Source organism: Tenrec ecaudatus, chromosome 13 (assembly GCF_050624435.1).
Source record: "Tenrec ecaudatus isolate mTenEca1 chromosome 13, mTenEca1.hap1, whole genome shotgun sequence".
Lineage (NCBI taxonomy): Eukaryota > Metazoa > Chordata > Mammalia > Afrosoricida > Tenrecidae > Tenrec > Tenrec ecaudatus.
In genome coordinates this window covers 35,849,043-35,869,977 of record NC_134542.1, presented here as the reverse complement: position 1 = coordinate 35,869,977, position 20,935 = coordinate 35,849,043, and the positions used below count along the sequence as shown (strand labels likewise).

The following is a 20,935-nucleotide window of genomic DNA, read 5'->3' as shown; positions in this document are numbered from 1 at the left end:
GATTTATAAGAAGCTGAGGTCAGACAGGCTGCCACCTGATTTTTTTTTCTTTTTGGCATTTATGCAATTTATTTTATTACTTTTAAATCATTTTATTAGGGGCTCATACAGCTCTTATCACAATCCATACATCAGTTGTGTCAAGCACACTGTCCAGTTTTTTTTAAACCAGTTCTGACACCATCCATTTTTCTCACAGCACTGTGCTTCTCTTTTAGGTGTTGTAGTTCATTGCAGTAGCTACAGAGAACTCACAGACAATGCTCATGGTTCTGGGCTTGTTAGGGAAGTTGACAGGCTATTATTCAGGATCAGAAATTCTCAGGAGACGGTCCTCATTGGGGCAGGCTCTTCTCAGTCATGCCTGCTGGCCGCCTCTTTCTGGTCCTTGGTTTCCCAGCCATGCTTGAGCAGTGTCACAGTGCTGCCAGACTCCCATATGACATGCTACTCCATACATGCCCCAGCACATAGACCCTCAGCTATACCTCTTAGAGTCAAACGAGGTCTCCAATTAAGTACTTTACTCCTGAAGTAGGTCTCCTACCTGAACATTTGCTGTGTGCTGAGAAGGCCACCACTCATGTTGATGCTGGGTTCTGTTGCTGCCTCTCCTCCGCCACTCCTTTATCACTTTTCTTAGGTCACTGCTCTCTATCCCTGAATCACAGAAGTTCAGTTTGCAGGTATTTCAGGGTTCAAAGGATATGCCCCACTCATGGCTACTGTTACTTGATGGTAACGAGAACCCCCTTCTGCTGCTGAGATGGCCCTTTTATACACAGCAAGGTGGCAGAATTGATCAGTCCTCACTTATAATCATAAGTAACTCAATTTACAGTCACAAGTGAATTACATAATCTATCATTTTCCTTACCCTCCTCTTGCTCTGATTTATTAGAAAAGAAACTATTGAGTGTGTTACAAAGACAGGGTGAAAATCATGTCAAGCAAGTCACTGCACCGCACCCGTCCACAGTTTATCATAAGCACCTAAAAGGAGCCAATTGGCACTTAAAATTTTTTTTTAATTACCCTGGAAATTTTCACAACCAAAACCACAAGTTTGAGGTTATCTTTTGTATCTCTATGTAACTAAATCATGAGTCCCCTTCTTCCTGTTTCTAGCAGCAGTTTTCTCACAGACGTATCTCTCAAGCCATCACATAAGGTCTCATGCCAACTACTCAGTCTATCTTTTGAGCGCTTTAGGGGACAGTTTGCTGCCACCTTTAATCCTCCCTTATGTGCTTTCATTATTTCCTTGATTTGAATTTCTACATAGCTGTTTCAATGGAAATTTCATCACAATAATATCATGAATTTTCTATTGCTAGTGGGCTATTAGAATTTTTTTTAGGAAATACATTTGTAGTTGGGATATCAACAATACATTAAATGTGCATAGGCAATACATGTGGTAGGTATTGAATAAATGTGGAATATGATTTTAAAAGATGTATTGCTATAATTAAGTTTTATGTAAGAAAATGTTTCACGTGTTCTTTTTGGAAGAATCCATATTTACGTTTAAGTGGAAGGTATCTCTATATTAATTGCTTAATTTATTATATTTTTAGGAGTCTGAGTATGTTTCTGCTCACCTTCATGAGTGGATAGATTTGATCTTTGGCTACAAGCAGAGGGGACCAGCCGCAGTGGAGGCACTCAACGTATTCTATTACTGTAGTTATGAAGGTATCACTTATATAGATTTTTCTTGTATTATATTGTTAGGAACTTATACCTATAGTTTAATAGGTATTTACATATAGTGTTTTAGGGCTGTTCAATGTGAGAAATAAAACAAAAGTAAACCAGTAATCTTTTTTGTTTGAAAGATTAAGATGCAGCTTCCACTCCCCACCTTTTTTGGGTAATGTAGTTATGTTTACATGTGCAAATCTAATCATGTTTAGTTTTAAATTGTCTTTAGAATTTAAAAAACAAATTTCGAGGGTTTTTAGTTCAGAGTCAAGAAAATGTTCTAAGGACATTGAAAGGCATAAAAGTCCCCCCCCCAAAAAAAGCCCCATTTTTCCTTTTCTAATCCTTAGGCAGAACCAAGAGTTCTAAAGATTATAAATAGTGTGAAGCTGTGTAAATTTTAACTGAGCCCTTGCGACTTTTGTTAAGTTGACACTCATATGAGAGGGATCCAAAAGTTCCTGGAAAAGTTCCAATATCTTTTAATTCTTGTTTTTTACAAACTTCTCAAAGCCCCTTGTGTACTCGCCTTGCTGCATTCATTCTGGTAATGATTTCATACCATCAAATGGGTTCCGATTCATGCAGATCAGAACGCGGCTGGGTATCTTGCAGAAGCAAAATGACAGACCTTTACTCTGAGGAACCTCTTGCTGGGCCTCCACCCTTTCACTTGGCAGTAGAGCAATTTAAGGATTTGTGCCACCCAAGAACTCAAAAAGGATACTGCCCCCTTTGTTGTTATCTCATTATCAGTAATGGACCAGACAGACCATTGTGATCTATAGGGTTTCGTCGACTGATTTCAGAGGTAATTCTCCAGGCTTTTCCTCTTATTCTTCTTACTCAGGGTGCTCTGCTGAAACCAATTCATGTCATAGCTACATGCAAGTCATCACTGACAGCCTGCTGTTGCAAGAATGTTACCACTAATCCACTAACATCTTAGTGTTTAGAAGCATGGGCGTCTATTGCAGATACACTTTAGCCAGGTACTAGCCGTGTGACCTGTTAACCAGAATATCTCCTTCCCAGATGTTAGGTAAGCTGGAACTTAGAGTAGTTTCCGTGTGTGCTAATTCATGTTTTAGTTTGATTCTTGTGAAGGTATACTCCGACTAAAATCACAAACCAAACCTTTTGTCTTCCAATCTATTCCCACTCATAGCTGTCCCACAGGATTTTCCGGCTATAAATCTTAAATCAGACTACCACATCTTTCTCCTGTGGGGCTCTGCGTCTGAAATGCCAGCCATTTGGTTAGTAACTGAGCACAACCACGAGGGCTCCTTACTGTGCTTATAGTTTATATGTTATCAAGAGAATCTCTTGGGGGTGGGGTGAGAACTGTTACTTTGTTTTTAGTATGAAACATGTGAACACAATAACCAGTCCTAGCTTATACACAAATCAGATAAAACTCATTAATATGAAAGTCAATTATCTGCCAGAAACTTAAAAACTATTTTATGTACAATTTTTGAAAAACAAACAAACTCTCAAGACTTTTCCTTGAACAGAGTAAAATGTCAAAACAGTAGAAATATAAGTGTATTTATTGAAAACAGAAGCAAAAAGGTTTTTGATCCACATCCCGTAACTGTAGAAAATATAATTCACAGTAAGAGTGTGACAGCACATGCTTACAATGCCCGTGAAGTCACTCACTCCCGAGAAGAGATCCCTCATCTCAAATGAGAGAAGCCTTGCACAGATCTTCTAGAGTGACTTCGTGTGCTCGGTCACACGCTGCAGTGAGTGCAGTGAGCTGCAGCTCCAGGGACACAGGGACCGCACACCACAGGACTGACGGAGCTCGGCTGGGAGGCTTTCGGGAGCACTGAGTAGGTGGGAGAGCTGCGCCTGTTTTCTTCTCACCGATTATTTGCTTAATGTCAGTTTATTATCAGAATGTTGAATATTCTAACAATATTTTAAAAACATTCCTGGCTGCAGTAACTATTGACTTGGAAGCGTTTCAGTCTAGGAGAGGACGTCATGAAAAGTGCCACACTGATAAAACTTTCAGTGAAGTGAAGTCCCCCTTCCCTCATACAGAAAGAAACCACACCCACTCATGAGCTGCTCAACTTAAAATTCTTCTTTCTGGATGGTCCTGGGATGCTACACTCCTCTTTTGGAGTTGGCTCGTTTTATACACAGTGGAATCGCAAAACCTATCACTACCCATTAGAGATCTTTTCACCTTATTTACATATTTCCACCTCAACATTTGTTGGGAGTTGCGTGCTTGGGTCGAATAGCCATTCCACGTAACGCAACTCTGCCACAGTGATCACATCCGCGTCCTTCATTCCACAGGAGCAGCAGGTGGCTCAACACAGTGGCTGGTACCACTGTCATTGTTGAATTTCAGCACCAGTGTTTTCTTGAACGGGGATTCTCAGTCAATCACAGGCGTTCTCTCTGTGCTTCAGTTTCTCCACTACATGACATTGTAGAGATTAACCCAACTCGCTGCCCTCAAGTCAGTGCTGACTCATAACGACCCTGTAGGGCAGGTAGAACCTCCCACCTGGTTTCCGAGACTGTAATTCTTTACCAGAGTAGAAAGCCCTGTCTTTCCCGCCAAGGGCGGCTGTTGGTTTTGCTCATGGCTAGCAGCCCAGCACAACCAGAGCTCCTCCTTGTGGAGATGAGATGAGTTAATATTCATAAAGACTTAACAGTGTCTAGCAGAGAGCATACAATTGTAGGTGTTGTCATTGCTACATGTGTCTGAATATCATGATCTCATGATTAAATAATTCATAGACTACCACAGAAAAGCAATGCTAGTTCAGCCATCTAAGTCGCTTAGGAAGGAACTCATCTTCAGGAGCTTACTGTATGTCACTGTGACTCAGAAGTTCAAGTCAAGGAAAGGCTATCATGAAAAGTGTCAGTCTTACTAATAAGGTGAAATGCTGTCCCTGTCTCCTTAAAGAGACCACATTCATGCCATTTTAATCCTTTTCTGAACTATACATTTCAGTGTAGCGATGCACGCCATCTCAGTTAACACTATTCCGATATCCTGCTAGTCTCAGGGAACACTGATGTTGTATCTCCCCTTTACTCCCTCCATCAACACAGGGCTTTCTTCACTGAGGAGGGAGTTGAGGCTCAAACCTGGGCCAGCCATTCTGATACATGTTAAATGCTTCAGGTTTTAGAACCCCCAGAGACCCATTCATACTGTAAGATACTTCCTTGTCTTCCACTGTGCTTTTGGGGTCTTTGTATTTTTCTGCAGCACCATTTTGTTTTTTTGTTTTTCTCATCTTAGAAATAGATGATTTATGGCCATATTTTTTGTTTTTTTAAACATCAGGTCTCTCTATTTAATCAAATCTTGCTCTTCATAATTCTTAATAAAAACAAAGACATCTGTTAATTACCACTAATTAGTCCACTGCAGAGTAATTTATCTTCATTTTCTGAGTCATAAGAGATTTACTTAGAAACTTTTTTTAAAAATCATTTTATTGGGGGCTCGTACAATTCTTATCACAATCCATACATATATCCATGTGTCAAGTACATTTGTACATTCGTTGCCCTCATCATTCTCGAAACATTTGCTTTTTACTTGAGCCGTTAATATCAGCTATTCATTTTCCCCCTTCCTGCCTACTTCCCACTCCCTCATGAACCTTTGATAATATATAAATTTATTATTTTGCCCTATCTTACCCTGTCCGACGTCTCCCTTCACCCACTTTTCTGTTGTCCATCCCCCAGGGAGGAGGTTATATGTAGATCCTTGTAATTGGTTCCCCCTTTCTAACCCACCTTTCCCTCCACCCTCCTGGTATTGCCACTCTCATCACTGGTCCTGAAAGGACCATCTGTCCTGGATTCCCTGTGTTTCCAGTTCCTATCTGTACCAGTGTACATCCTCTGGTCTAGCCAGATTTGTAAGGTAGAATTGGGATCATGATAGTGGGGAAAGAAGCATTTAGGAACTAGAGGAAAGTTGTATGTTTCATTGATGCTACCTTGCAACCTGACAGGTTTGTCTCCTCCCACAACCCTTCAGTCAGGGGGTGTCCAGTTGCCTACAGATGGACTTTGGGTCTCTACTCACTCTCATTTACAGTGATAGGGTTTTTTGTTCTTTGATTCCTGATACCTGATCCCTTCGACACCTCATGGTCACACAGGCTGGTGTGCTTCTTCCATGTGGGCTTTGTTCCTTCTGAGCTAGATGGCTGCTTGTTTACCTTCAAGTCTTTAAGACCCCAGATGCTATTAGTTTGCTCCTGGGTGCTCTTGCTCTGATCAAACATGTCCTTCTCCCCTAGCTACAGCTTCACTGCTGTCCTCTAAAGTAAATTCTTCTGGGGGGAGGGGAAAGAAACGGCTTTTTTCTAAGCTAGTGTCTACTCATGTTCTAAGGAGAAAAGACCCCAAATTTACATGTGTTTTATCACTCACTCACATTGCCATCAAGTCCATTCTGACTCAAATGACCCTACCGGTCAGAGTAGGACTGCCTCTATTGGTTGGCAAGACTAAATCCTTATGGGACTAGAGAGCTCATCTTTCTTCTGCAGAGTGGCTGGTGATTTCACACTGCTGTCCTTGCGGTGAGCACCCTGCAGCATAACCTATTATGCTGCTGTTATGCTTCTTGGTAAATGTGTTCTGTAGAGATCCCTTTTAAAAAGAAATAAAACTTACTGGCATATAATTTACATGCCATACAATTCAGTCATTCCGTCATATTGAGTTGCATAATCATCACCACAGCCCATTGAAGAACATTTTATCCTTTCTTCTGCTCTTTGTTATTAGGTTCCCCCATTACTGTTGTAGTAGATCGACCTATCTTTCATTTCGTGTTCAGAAAACATATCCCCACAGCAACCCCAAACAGTAAAGTAAAACATAGAAAAATCTTAATGAAAAAGCAGAATATATTAAAACTTAGAACAATTAACAATGGGTCAAAAGGGTGATCAAATGATAAGGTTGTACATTTTAACTACATCTACAGCAGTCCACTTTCCAATGTACTCTGCATGAAAGCAAGGTCGTTCACATATCTGGTCTATGTTCACAGGGGATTCACCAGAGGGTGTATTTCCCCATAACTCTTTTTTTCTCAATTGAAACAACTTTAAAATGGGTCAAAGGTAGATCAAATGGTAAGCCTACTACATTTTAACCCAATGACATCTGCCATTGTCGACTTTACAGTGCTCTCTGGTAACAAGGCTAGTAACATCCCTCCTGCGATCAAAGGGAATTCGCCGGAGGCTTAATCCATGTGTAGACCAGCCTGCAAATGGGGTTTTGGCTCTCACTGTCATCAAAGCCTTCTGCAAGCAAGGTTTTCTTAATTAAAGCTCTGATACCATTCCCTCCTTCAGATTTGTTTTATTATTTACAGTTCTTTTTTTTTCTTTACAATTCTTTGATTACACAAGCTGGCTTGCTTCTTCTGTGTGGATTTAGATGGCTGCTTGTTTGAAGATGAACCTTTAGACCCCAGATGCTGCTCTCTGACAGCCTGACACCATCTGGCTTCTGCATCATCACTTTACTGTAGCACTCCTATCTTTAGTTATCACCTCATGAGGGTGAGCATCAAGCAGGGCCAGGTCTAGAGAGAGACCTTTTTATGAAGTCGTAAACAGGACAAAGATGAGACACAGAGATTTTGCTTTGAGGGAGACCATCAGCATGAATCGGAGCCCCGGTAGCCTACCGGGTAAGCACGGGGCTGCTAACCACAAGGTCGGCAGTTGTAAACCACCAGTGGCTTCAAGGGTGAAAGACAGGCTTTCTACTCCCGTGAAGAGTTCCCATCTCTTCAGTTTTGGCTGTACCAGAGCATGTACACTGTTACAGATAGATCAGAGCTCACAGCTCGTGGAATCCAGGTCAGATAAAACCCCCAGGAACAGAAATGGGAGTAATGATACTAGGAGGGTAGGGGGAACTGATTACAATGATAGATGCATAACACCCCACCCCTACCTCAGAGGGATGAACAATAGAAACGTGGATGAAGGGAGTCTGCGGTCAGTATAAGATATGAAAACAATAATTATCATTTATCAAAGGGTGAAATAGAAATTAAATGTTTGGAAAATTATGATAGCAACATACATAGAGGCATGCTTAGTACAATTGATGTATGAATTGTTATAAGAGGTGTAAGAGCCCCCAATAAATGATCTTTAAGGAAAAAAATTATCATCTCTGAAATTCACATGGGCAGTTCTGCCTTGTCCCATAGAGTGCCAGAGTTGGCATAGCCTATGTGGCAGTGAGTCAGTGAGTGATCAGCATGAAGCCATAATAGTGTCCAAAGGATTCACAGGCAAAAGGCTAAAGTTAGATCATAGAAAAGCAAGGAAATCATTACAGTCGAGATTGGTGGAAGATCGCTCATCCCTGCCCTGGTGTACGGTTGAGAGCAAGGAATCACCATTGGTACATGTACAGAGTAGCAGCTTAGATAAGCCCTCCAGCCAACTGGTCACTGGATGGTGAGGTTATGACTCGTGATTTTGTGACCCTCGTACCCCAGTTTCTGTTAAGGAATTGTCTAGGCAGGTTCCTTGCGGGTAAGACTTGCCCTTCCTCCCTTGGCTGGTTGAGGAATTATAATCTACTTTCTTTTTTAAAAACAGATTTATTGAGACATAATCCACATATCTTATAATTCACAGTCCAGTCATATCAAGAGGAGCTATACAATCCACCACAGTCAGTTCTAGAGCATTTTCTTCTTTCTTGAGTTCCTTGTTATTAGCTCCCCTTTCCCCCACCCTCCCCTGCCAAGCTACTGCAATCCAGTTACTGTCTCTGTAACAGAGTCGCCTGTCCTGGATTCCATGTACTGGAAAGCATGCAGAAACCAAGGAACAACGCTAACAATTCTTACATGGATCAAAAGGGAGGCAATGTACTTTCAGACACACTCAGCCTGAGGCCCCAAAGCCTTTTATTTTGCCACCTGATGGAAGTTGGATTTATGTCAGGATAGAAATGGTGGTAAAGCTCGAGTGCTTGGAATTTAAACTTGTTAGAACGGGAATAAAAGGAAAGCAGACCCAAAGCAGGGGTTTCAATTAATAGGATTTATTAAAGTTAATTACCTGCCTGGGTGTTGAGAATGGAATGAGAGTAAGGGGCAGGGTGGGGGAGATGGAAAGACAGAGTAAAGAGAGACTAGCCGAAAGTGAGAAAGGGAGAGCTAGAGAGAGGAAGAGACAGAGGGACGGACACAGGGCCACACAAGAAGGTGAAGAAAGTCCAGAGAGAACAAAGGAATCCTGTGTTAATAAACTTTCAGGACAGAAATAAATGAACATGTCTAAAAGGAGTCTGCACTTCCCTCTGATTGGCTGTGGCACCAGCAGAACAGTGAAGAGAGGGGGGAAGGTTTCTCGGGGGTGCCTGAGAAGGTGAGGGGTCACCTTATGCTTGGTGGCAATGGAGAAGGGGTTAGAGACGCTGGTATGGCTGAGAACCATAGTGTTACTGCTGGACCCTAACACTCTAACACACTTGTTTCCGGTTTTGCAAGACCTCTGCATCTCCTCATTTTTATGAGGGAAGCCAGGAAATAAATTTAGGAGGAAATATTCAGATGAAATTTAATTCCCCTTACTGTATTTATGTGGGTATGTAATTTAACATGCCTGTTTAGATAACAAATGAAAAAAATACTCTTCCTTAGAATGAAGACCATTGTAAACTTAAGGAAGTGAGGGTTTTTTTCACTGCTTTGTGCAGTGTCTAGCATAATTAGGCTCTCAAAATCACATTGTCTGAAGGCATAAATGAATACATTAAAATGATAAGATAATTAGAATCACAAGACAGTTCTAGAATAGATCTTTCATATCTTTTAATTAAGTGCTTCTTTTTATTCCTACATTAATTCACATTTAACCATATGCTACAAGTGCAGCATTTCTCACTAACACCATAAACCTTGTTTCCCAAAGTGGGTGATACCGCCCTGGGCCGGGGCTATGGGAGTGTTTCACTGAACTATGCGGAAGACTGAAGAAGCAAATACCTACAGTTTCTCCTGGATTATGGGCTATAGTACAGAAGTTTTTAATTGCCTGAGCGGCACTGAGTAATTTTTTCTGAAAAGGGATTGGTGGGCTAAATAAGTTTGGGAACCTAGGCTATATAGAGCAACAATGTATTTCTTGGATCTAATGCTTACCTATCAGATCAAGACTATGAATACAATGTGGACATTTACTTCTCCATTATGGTATGACCTACCTGGGATTGTATCAATAACTAAGAACTGTACCTAGTGGCATACTTGATTCCATAACTTCCATGCAACTTATTATTTTTAAAATTTTATTGCCACATAGTAAACAAATTATACAATTTAATAGTTCAATCATATTAAGAAGAGTTATATAATCATCAGAATCCATTTAATAACTTATTTCTCGTATTCGTTGTCCACTTAACTTAGGAATAACTGGTTGTTATTGTTGGAGGGCTCCCCTATCATACCAAACAAGTGATAAAAAGATGTTGCATGCCATCGAGTCAATCCCAACTCATAGCTACCAGACTGGCCAAGATAGAGCTACCCATAGGGTTTCCAAGGTTGTAATCTTTATGGTCACTTAGAGTGACTCATTGGTTCAAATAGCTGGCTTCTAGGTTAACAGCCAAGCATTCAACTACCCCCTTCACCACCGATTTGGGTCACTTGTTCCCTTATTCCTGGGTTTGTTAACCCCTCACCTCCCCATCTTCCATGGCACCCTGGAACTGTTAGTCCCGTTGTTTTCTCCTCCAGGTTTTTCATCCAGCCTATTGTGTTTAGACAGACCTGCAGAGATAATAGCATACACAAAAACAAGACAGAGCAAAACCAAGGAACAAAAGAAAACAAAACAACAATAACAACACCAACAAGCCAATGACAAAAACAAAACACAACAACTAGAAAGAAAAGCTTGTAGTTATTTCAAGGACTGTTTGTTGGCCAATAAATAACTTTTTATGTTATCTCTTAATATTCTTATTAAGAGTGGAATAACATTTGTTGAAAATACAGCGATCAGTCTCTTACAGTGCGTGGTTTGCTGATTTATTTTCACTCTGTGGTGAGATATCTACCACTTCTGGTTTTAGGAGCTGTGGATCTGGATGCCTTAACAGACGAGAAAGAAAGAAAAGCCTTAGAAGGCATGATTAATAATTTTGGGCAAACACCTTGTCAGCTGTTAAAGGTAAATAATACATGTTGTTGGTAACATCAAAAGACTAGAATTAAATTGCTAAGAAATTGTATTACCATTATTTTTAAGGGTACTATTTTTTAAAATTTTAATCCAAAATTATCTGGAATTTGGGGTAAGTAATAACATCATTTAAAATAAATGGATTTAGTTCATTTTTTTCTATTTTGAAATACCATTTTATAGTCAGAGTCTACATATACATACAATTATTACACATTTATATTTACTCAGAAAGCCTAACTTTCTATTTCTGAGAAAGGAAAACATAAGGTTGTTTCAGAAATTAAAGATTCAGCTAAATTATTCATTTTAAATTTGAAATAATATATTAAATCTTATCAAATATTTAAATGTTTACCATTCTTAAGATATTATTCTGGGAGTTAGAAAGCAAAATTAGAATTTAAAGTACCTATTGTTTTATTGGGAAAGGCAGATAACAGGTGATTCATAATTTAATAGAAATAACAAAGAAATACTAAGTATAGTATTAGGCTGAGAAAAATTATCAAAGGGAAAAATTTGTTCTGATTTATAAATTCTGGATGTATAGTCATGTGAAAGGAACCCTGGAGGCACCCTAGGTCCAGCATTGGGCTGCTAGGCACACAGTCAGCAGTTAAAACCTACCGACTGCTCTGTGGCAAGAAGATGAAGCTGTCTGCTTCCACAGAGATTCCCAGCTCCGGAACCCCAAGGAGCAGTTCATCTGCCTTTGAGGGCTGCTGTGAATCGGAATCCACTCAGCGGCTGTGGGTCTGTTTTTTCTGATGGGTCTCAGAATGGGAAGCTTTAAATTGAGGAGGATGGGACTCTGGTGAGGGATGGTCTGAGCAAATGGACAGAGCCATCCTGAGAGCATGGCCTGCCTTGTAGTTGTAGGCCTGTGTGAGTGAGGAACTAGAAACAGAGAGATGCTTTCATCTGATTGTGGCATTGCTTTTTCCTAAAATTATTCCGAAGGAACCACATCCTCCTAGATTGTCAGCAGACGAAGCATTGCAAAAGCAGACCAGAACAGACACATCGACCCTTAACCTGTTTCAGCACCTCCCTGAGCTCAAGTCATTTTTTATAGAGGTAATGTGAAACTTGGTAACATCACTAAGTTTTCTCTCTGAATCCTGATTAATTTAAAGTTAATTTTATCCTGTTAAGGTAGGTGAGGGGTATAATGCTTAAAACAAAACAGTAATTAATACCTCAGTCTATTTTTGGATATTTAAAACTATTTTCTTAAAAGATTTTGTTTACTGTCTAAACTGTTTGTTTTTTTTTGTTTTCTTTCTCCTACTTGTCATTTCCCTGACAAGAAAAGAAGAATAATTTCATGTAAAATACATATTGTGCCTCAGAAACTATCATACAGCCACAGTAGTCAAAGCATCCTGGTACTGGTACGGTGACAGGTACAATGAAACAAAATAGAAAACCCAGAAATCCGTACATTCATCCACCTACTGATAACTGATCTTTAACAAAGGGCAAACACAATATTAAATAGGAACAAGGCAGTCTCTTCAACAAATGGTACTGGCAAAATGGGATCCATCTGCGGAATAGTGACATAGGACTTAGACCTTACGCCATCTACAACAACGAACTCAGAAGGAATCAGACTCAAATGTAAATCCCAGAGCTATAACCTTAATAATGAGAAAGTAGAGACAAACTCAAGGAACCTTTTACAGGGCACAGACATATCTTCAGAAATAACAAAAGCACACATATTAGAAGACAAAATAATCGGGACCTACTAAGACATGAGACCTCTATATTTATCAAGAGAGTAAACGAGCCCATCAAGTGGGAAAAAAATCTTTAACAATGACACAGTAGGCAACGGACTAATTTTTAAAATCTATGGAATACTGTAATGCCTCAGTAAGGGGGTAAAAATCCAATTGAAGAATGGGCAAAAAATATGAACAGATAATGAAAAATTACATCACGGGCTAAGAGCACATAAAAAATGCTCATGATCACTAGTCATCTGGAAGATATAAATCAGAACAATGGGATACTACCTTATACCCACAGCGATAGACCACCCAATCAAAAAAATAGAAAACAACAAATGCAGGTGGGGATGTGGAAGGAGTGGACCTCTCGTACATTGGTGGACCTATAAATATGTGCAACTACTGTAGAGGGCGATGTGCCACCTAAAACAATGGGAGTAGGAATTCCGTATGTTATAACAACACCTCTGCTGGTTATATACCCTAAAGAAGCAAGGGACATAACACGGACAGACATATGTTCATTAGGAGCACTGTTCACAACAGTTCACTTAATGCCATCAAATCGATGACTTAGGACCCTAGAGGCACAGGGTAGAACTGCCCCTGCGGGTTTCTGAGACGATAACACTTTACAGGAGTAAAAAGCCTTGTCTTCGAAGGAGTGGCTAGTGGTTTCAAGCTGCTGACCTTAGGGTTAGCAGCTCAATACAGAGCCACTATTGCCGCCAAGACTACACAATAGCAAGAAGTTCAAACTACCCTAAAAAGCCCATAAGTAGAAGAATAAAGAAACTTTGGTATAAGCACACAATGGAATACTATACATCATTAAAAATTATGAAATCCGGAATTACCTCAGGACATAAATGGAACTGGAGAACATTATGCCAAGTGAAGGTAGTCAATCACGAAAGGACAAATATATGAGCCAGCAACCATAAAGATGAAAATTAAGACAAAGACTGCCATACCAAAGGGCTTCTCAAAGGTGGGAAGGCAAGGATGGAAGGATGCATGCATGGACTAGAAGGTTGACAAGTCGACAGTCTGGGAGGAAAGGAGGACGGAAGCCCGTAAGAGAGAAGAGAAGTCATGGAGGACGGGGGATAGGATACAGGGTAGGGGTTAATGCATGGTTTGAACTGTTGAATTCAGAATTGATGGTCTGAAATGTAAACACCGCACCTAATCCATAATAAGAAAGGAAAAATAACCACATTGTTAATTGATGATATATAGATGAAACCTAAATTAGTGCTTTAAAAAATCATTTTATTGGGGGCTCATATAACTCATCACAATTCATAAATACATCCATTGTATGTCAAGTGCATTTGTACATTTATTGCCCTCATCATTCTCTAAGCATTTGTTTTCTGCTTAAGCCATTGGTATCAGCTTCTCATTCCCTCCTCCCCCCTTGAACCCTTGATAATTTGTAAATTATTATTATTTTGTCATATCTTACACTGTCCGATGTCTCCCTTCACCTACTTCCCTGTTGTCTGTCTCCTAGGGAGGAGGTTATATGTAGATCCTTATAATCGGTTACCCCTTTTTACCCTACGTTCCCTCCACCCTCTGGCTCTGAAGGGATCATCTGTCCTGGATTCCCTGTGTTTCCAGTTCCTATCTGAACCAGTGTACATCCTCTGATCTAGCCGGATTTGTAAGGTAGAATTGGGATCACGATAGTGGGGAGGTAGTGCTTATTTTTAAAAGTCTGTTCATATATTTGAATTTACATATTGATTCCCTTTGAGTACTCCATAGCTATGAGTATGGTTAGAATAGACCATATGAAATTCAGGCCAAAAATAAAAAGAAAGAAGGCATTTGCGGACATGAGCAGGAAAAATGTGGATATCTTGCAGTAGAACGGGTGCCAGTAAATACATCAAGATCAGAGAGTAAGGATTTTCAGGTTTATAGACTGAGGCTAAATGGAGGATATTATGTAAATACATGTGTAACCATAAAATATAATTAAATACACGTCATACAAGGCAAGCGATTAGCTGAATTTGCCTCACAGAGTTTGAACAGACTGTAAGGTTGTTATTCGGGCCTGGTCATGGAAGCATTCTATACCTGAGTATAGTGTTTCCCACAGTGGGTGACCTTTGGAGGTTGCTGGAAAGGGAAAGCTACACTTTATCATGGATTATGGATCTAGTACAGGGGTTTTTGATTGCCAGGGGCAGTGTCGAGTAATGATTTCTGTAAATATTGTGTGATAGGCCAACTAAGGTACGTTTGGGAACCATAAGTACTCCCAAAAGAAAGTAAGTGATCAGTATAAATCAGGATATGTGCACAGTCTACATGCAGTGAGCCATCCTGTCATTCAGGAAGCGTTTTATTTCAGCGTAGCTGACTTTACTAGCCATGGCTTTCTAGAGACCAGCCAAGGACCAGCCGTAGAAGTTGGCCTTTCTGAGGATCATTGTCCCAAACCTGCTATGGTAACTTCCATGGACAGGGCAACTCAGAACATTCTGTTAACCCATATTCTGATGGATATGTAATGCTGTGTTTACTATGTGATGCCTGGAGAACTGTTTCTGTTGGTCTAATCAGTTATGGAATTGCTTTTGTAAGATAATGCATTCTGAGTCCTATTGAGCAGCATGGTGACATGTCTTTCCCTCTGTATCCGCCATCAGAAGAAAGATGACCATTTTCCTCCCTAAAGCCTCAGCAACTGTGTCTAGGGTCCTTGTGAATGGGAATCCAGGCGATGCCAGTGGACGTGGTTTAGTTTGGTACCCCAAGGTCAGAGTAACTTTCCCCAGGACCAGAGTCTGGAGCAGGTGGAAGAGCATGATAGATTTCCTGGTGTTGCACGAGTAGCTTAGCTCTTTTCAGTCTCAGAAGCGAAGGTCTTTTGCCGTCCATTCATACAAAAAGGGGACAGGTCATCTGTTCTAGGGAAAAGATGGAGGTAGCAGTCTTGATAAGTGTATTTCTTCAGGCATCATTTTCATTTATGCTTTTGTTAATATGTAAGTCATTTGGTAATTTGTAAGCTACGTTACTGAGTTATCTGATGTACAGTTCTTAGAGTATCGCCTAGCACCTAGCATGCATCCAGTAATGTTAGGCTATCTTTATAATGAATGATTCCTTATTGAATCAGTTGGTATAAAGCTTCCAGAGCAGTGCCTGGAACATGGTACAAGTCTAAGGTTATATTTACAATGAACATTAGCTATCATGTATGAATTGTTACCACATCAAGAAATAGTTCTTGAATACTTGAAGATAGGCATTTAGGTCATATTACTATGTATAGATAGAAAGGAAAGAGGATCGGTAGATAGGTAAGGGGAGGGAGGGAGAAGGGTAGATTAATTTTTTTCACTTTACTTTATAAATAGATCCTGGTGGATATTTTCGATGACTATTCCCCCCGCCCCCCAGTCTTATTTTTGTGGCTTTAAAGTTAGCTAGAAGTTAGGGTCAAAGGGAAATTTTTATATAATATAACCAATCTTCCTAATTTGACTTGTTTCAGAAATGTACTACATGGTATTTACTCATGTCAGTGTATCAAGGGACAAAGGAAAGATCCTAAATCATGGACTATTTTTAATAGTTAAGAGAAAAAGCCAAGATTTTCTACTCAGGTACAGAGAGACAGTCTCAGAACCCACAGGGGCAGTTCTACTCTGCTCTGTAGGGTCACTGTGGATCAGCATCAACTCGATGGCAGTGAGTTTATATGGTTGGTGCTCCTTGAAATCTGCATATCTTTCTAAAAGTAGAGAGGTGGTATAGAATGTGGTGTTGAATTTCAGAAGTTTCCAATATGTCATACAAACGTAGTGTATAATTTCTTTCTTACATTTTAAATGATATGTTTCAGTAAAGTGCTGTATCACAGGGCTTACGCTTGTTGAAAAAGTAGACTATTTCATTAATGTTTGCTTAATACAGATGGGCAGAACCAGTTACTAAATCTCTGTCTTTCATTTTTAGGGAATTAGTGATGGTATCCCACTAATCAAGGCCATTGTTCCCAAAAATCAGTCTCGTTCGTTTATGTCTCAGGGCAGCCCTGAGTTACTGGTAAGTGTACTTTTTTATCCTGCCATGTCTGTATCCATAACAGCTCACAAAAATCTGAGGAAGTAAAGATTTTTAAAAGGCCATTTAAAAAATTATAAGGTTTACTAGAGGTATTTTGACTAAGACAAAACATTTATAGTATTTATAGTTTTTATTTTAAGTAAATATTGTCATTCTAAACTTTTTATGGAACAATAAACATGTGAAAATATCCAGGACAGTTTTGAGGATGAAAAATAAAGGTACATCACACCCGATATTAAATTTTTTCATAAAGCTGTAATAATAATAGTAATGTGAAAGAATAGAGAGCTGAAGAAAGTGTACATGCAGGGCCCGTTACGGGGTGCTTTATCTGAGTTTTGTCATTTAGAATGCACAATCATCCTTTGAGACAGCACGATTAGTATTTTTTTTCTGTAGATAGGAAACTAAGAGAGGTGACATGCCCAAGGTCAGTGAACTCGTAATAGTAAGGGACCTGTGACGTAGCACATGGATCAAACCTAGGTCTGTCTTATTCTCATTTTATCTCTTAGGAATTACCATAGCACACTAAACAGCAAATTCCCAAAGCTAGACCTATTTGTGAGTTAGACCTAAACTGTGAGTTTTCATCGGGGCAAAAGAGAAATCTATAAACATTAGGATTTTTTGAGTGGTGCGATTTTTTTTAATACTCATTTTTAAAAATTATGTTGAAGATGTATTTGACAGCTTGTTACTTTCACAATGGAGTCAAGGGAGCAGCTGTTTCTTCGGAAAAGATAACATTTTCTATGATTATTATTCCAGTCATGATCTTTACTTTTCATGAGTTCTGCATCTTTTTAAAATTTCATTGGCATACACAGTCCCTACAGTTCAGTAGTTCAAACGTGTTAAAAAGAGTTGTGCAAACATTAGAAGTTCTACTTCTGGTTTGTCTTCTAAGTGACAAACGTTTTTAAAATTTTCTTATTCTTCATTGTATTGGGGGCTCGTACAGATATGTTAAGAATCCATGAATCAGTTACCTCAGGCCTACTTATACAGATCCTGACATCCCGTTTTCAAAACATTATCTTTCTGCTTGAGCCCTTGATATTAGCTCCTCCTCATCCCCCCCCCACTCTCATGAACCCTTAACAAATTACATATATATTTTTTCATATCTTAAACACCATCCGATGTATCCCTTTACCCAAAGTTCTGTTATTTGTTCCCCTATATCATGTTTTTTTTTAAACATTTTATTAGGGGCTCATACAACTCTTATCACAATCCATAGATATACATACATCAATTGTATAAAGCACATCTGTACATTCTTTGCCCTCATCATTTTCTTTTTTTTTTACATTTTATTAGGGACTCATACAACTCTTTTCACAATCCACTATATCATGTTTTTATGATAAGACATGCCCCTAAATTTCTTTTGACTACCAACTAATTGATACTATTAAACTAAAGAGAAATTATGAGGGGAAAAAAAAATCGTCCTGAAACCAGAAGTAGAACTTTTGGTGAATTTAAAGACCTTCACAAGAGTGACAATCATAGAATAAAGTTACACGTTGTTTAACATCTGTTTGGGCAAAGTGTGCCCACAAAGAACCATGTTTCTATAAAGTTTTTTCAATTTCATTTTGTTTTTAAAGGTAAAACAGCTGTTCTTTTTTAGTTTCTAATCATTTTATTAGGGGCTCTTACAGCTCTTACCACAATCCAGACATCCATCCATTGTGTCAATCATATTTGTATATATGTTGCCATCATAATTTTCGAAACATTTTCTTTCTACTTGAGCCCTTGGTAACAGCTCATTTTCCCCCTCCTTCACTTATGAACCCTTGATAATTTATATATTTTTTTCATGTCTTACACTGACCACTGTCTCCCTTCACCCACTTTTCTGTTGTTTGTCCCCCTGGGAGGGGGTTATGTGTCGATCATTGTGATCCATTTCCCCTTTTCCCCCCCCTCATTCCCTTCCCCTCCTGGTATTGCTACTCTCATTATTGGTCTTGAAGGGTTTATCTCCTGGATTACCTGTGTTGCGAGCTCTTATCTGTACCAGTGTACATGCTCTGCTCTAGCCAGATTTGTAAGGTAGAATTGGGGTCATGATAGTGGGGTTGGGCGGGAAGCATTAAAGAACTAGAGGAAAGTTGTATGTTTCATCAGTGCTATACTGCACCCTGACTGGCTCTTTTCTTCCTTGTGACCCTTCTGTAAAGGGATGGCCAATTGTCTACAAAACAGGCTTTGGGTCTCCACTCCACCCTCCCTCATTCACATTGATATGATTTTTTGTTCTGGGTATTTGATGCCTGATAGCTGATCACACAGGCCTGTGTACTTCTTCCATGTGGGCTTAGTTGCTTCTCAGCTAGATGGCCTCTTATTTATCTTCCAGCCTATATCTTTTGATTGCCACGCGCCATCAAAAGCAGCTGTCCGTTTGTTCATTATTTCCCTTTAATGGTCTTAAAGACCCAAGCCCAGACAGGTGTAGCTGTGGATCATGGGTGGGACTCAAGCTGGTGAAGCAGAAAACATGGCTCTGGGTGGTAGGGCGGGCCAGGCTGGGTGTACTCTGCTAGCTTTCTCTCACTCAGCTCCAGCCTCTCAGTCACTGCTACTGGCCAGTACCAGAACTAGCCGTTCCCCTACCCCTGTCGCCCGTCCCATCCCCAGTTCTGTTTTTCTGACTTTCAGCAGTGGAATACAATGACAACTGGAAGTAGACTCCAGGAAAGACTTTTCAGTGAATTCGTGCTTAGTCCATGCACACGGTGCTTCGCCCACAGTACTCCCTAGATTCTAAGTGCTAACATGTGAGCATTTGATACATTGCTGCTTCTTAAAATCTTTTTAAATTGGAGTCTTTGGGTGCTTTTTTCCAGATAACAGTAAGCATGAATAACGTTATTGGAACCCACGGATGGCTGTCTTATGACAGAAACATTTCAAATTACTTTACATTCATCAAAGATCAGACTGTGACAAATCCTAAGTAAGTAAACAAATGTTTGAAGTAGAATAGCTATAGCTCATGTTTACTTATTAGCAGGGGAAAGAACGAGATTAGTTCATTGGTGTCCTTTTAAAACCAAAATGTTCTAGAGACTAAGATTCCCTTCCCTGCTTTCCTGCTCCATCCCTCCCTAACATTTTCACTTTTTTACAATTTGTTATATCTTTACTTGATAATGGTTTAAAAGTAAAACAGATTTGCCATCATTTCAGTTTTGATAACATTACTATGTTGGGAATAGTTTTTAGATTTTATTATAGTTTTATTATATTACTTGAAAACAAGCACAATTTGTTCATGTAATAGGAATTCCTTGTTTACTATAGTTATTTTCTAAAACCTTCAAATGGTTCTATGAGGGGGCACCCGTAAATTGTTTTTCCCCAAAGCTATGTATTTAAGTTTTTTTTTTTACAAAACAACCTATCACCTTCAAAGTACTCTCCATTACACTTAATACATTTGTCAAATCTGCGATTCCATTCTTGGGACCATTTCAAACTCAACTGTGTGGATGGCTGACAGCACCTCCCTCATGTATTTCTTGATCTCTTCTCCATCATTGTCAAATGGCTGTCCTTTCATGTCTGTCTTCATTCACTGAACAAGAAAGTTGCACAGAGCGAGGTCAGGTGAGTAAGGTGCATGGGGCCAGAGAGACATGTTGTGTTTTGCCAAAAACTGGCGCACTGTGATCAACTGGAGCAAGTGGTGGCAAAACCAGTTCCCTGTCTGCCACAAATCAGGCCTTTTTTGTCGCACATCATTGCACAATCTTTTCAGAACCTCTAAATCGAATGCTTGATTGACAGTCTGTCCTGGTGGAACGAACTCCAAAAGCACTATGAGTTGACACTCTCGTTCATTCGTGACATTGATGGGTGTCCAGAACGAGGTTTGTCATCAGTTGACATTTCATCCTTTTTGAAACAAGAAAATCACTCATACATTGAGTTTTTTTCTATAGCACTGTTCTTGTAAGCTGTGTTCAACATCACAACAGTTTCTGTGGCATTTTTCCCGAGCAGGAAATAGAATTTCACGGCCATATGCTATTCCCTTAAATCTGCCATCACAAAAAACAAAGTTCAAATAAAACTGTTTCTACGAAAAATTCACTGTGACTTGAGAGAACCTTCCCA

The 20,935-nt window shown here is 39.6% G+C and overlaps 1 protein-coding gene across 5 annotated transcripts in view; it reads left to right on the top strand.

Annotated features, from left to right (window-relative positions):
• The window catches only part of NBEAL1 (neurobeachin like 1), a 175,686-nt gene that overhangs the window by 133,349 nt on the left and 21,402 nt on the right, over positions 1 to 20,935 (top strand). For all 5 annotated transcript variants that reach the window (XM_075529601.1, XM_075529600.1, XM_075529604.1 and 2 more), the window contains 5 exons: positions 1,581 to 1,698; positions 10,846 to 10,943; positions 11,919 to 12,035; positions 16,682 to 16,771; positions 19,663 to 19,772. In XM_075529601.1, the coding sequence (XP_075385716.1) occupies positions 1,581 to 1,698; positions 10,846 to 10,943; positions 11,919 to 12,035; positions 16,682 to 16,771; positions 19,663 to 19,772 (533 nt within the window). The remainder of the gene's footprint in view (positions 1 to 1,580; positions 1,699 to 10,845; positions 10,944 to 11,918; positions 12,036 to 16,681; positions 16,772 to 19,662; positions 19,773 to 20,935) is intronic.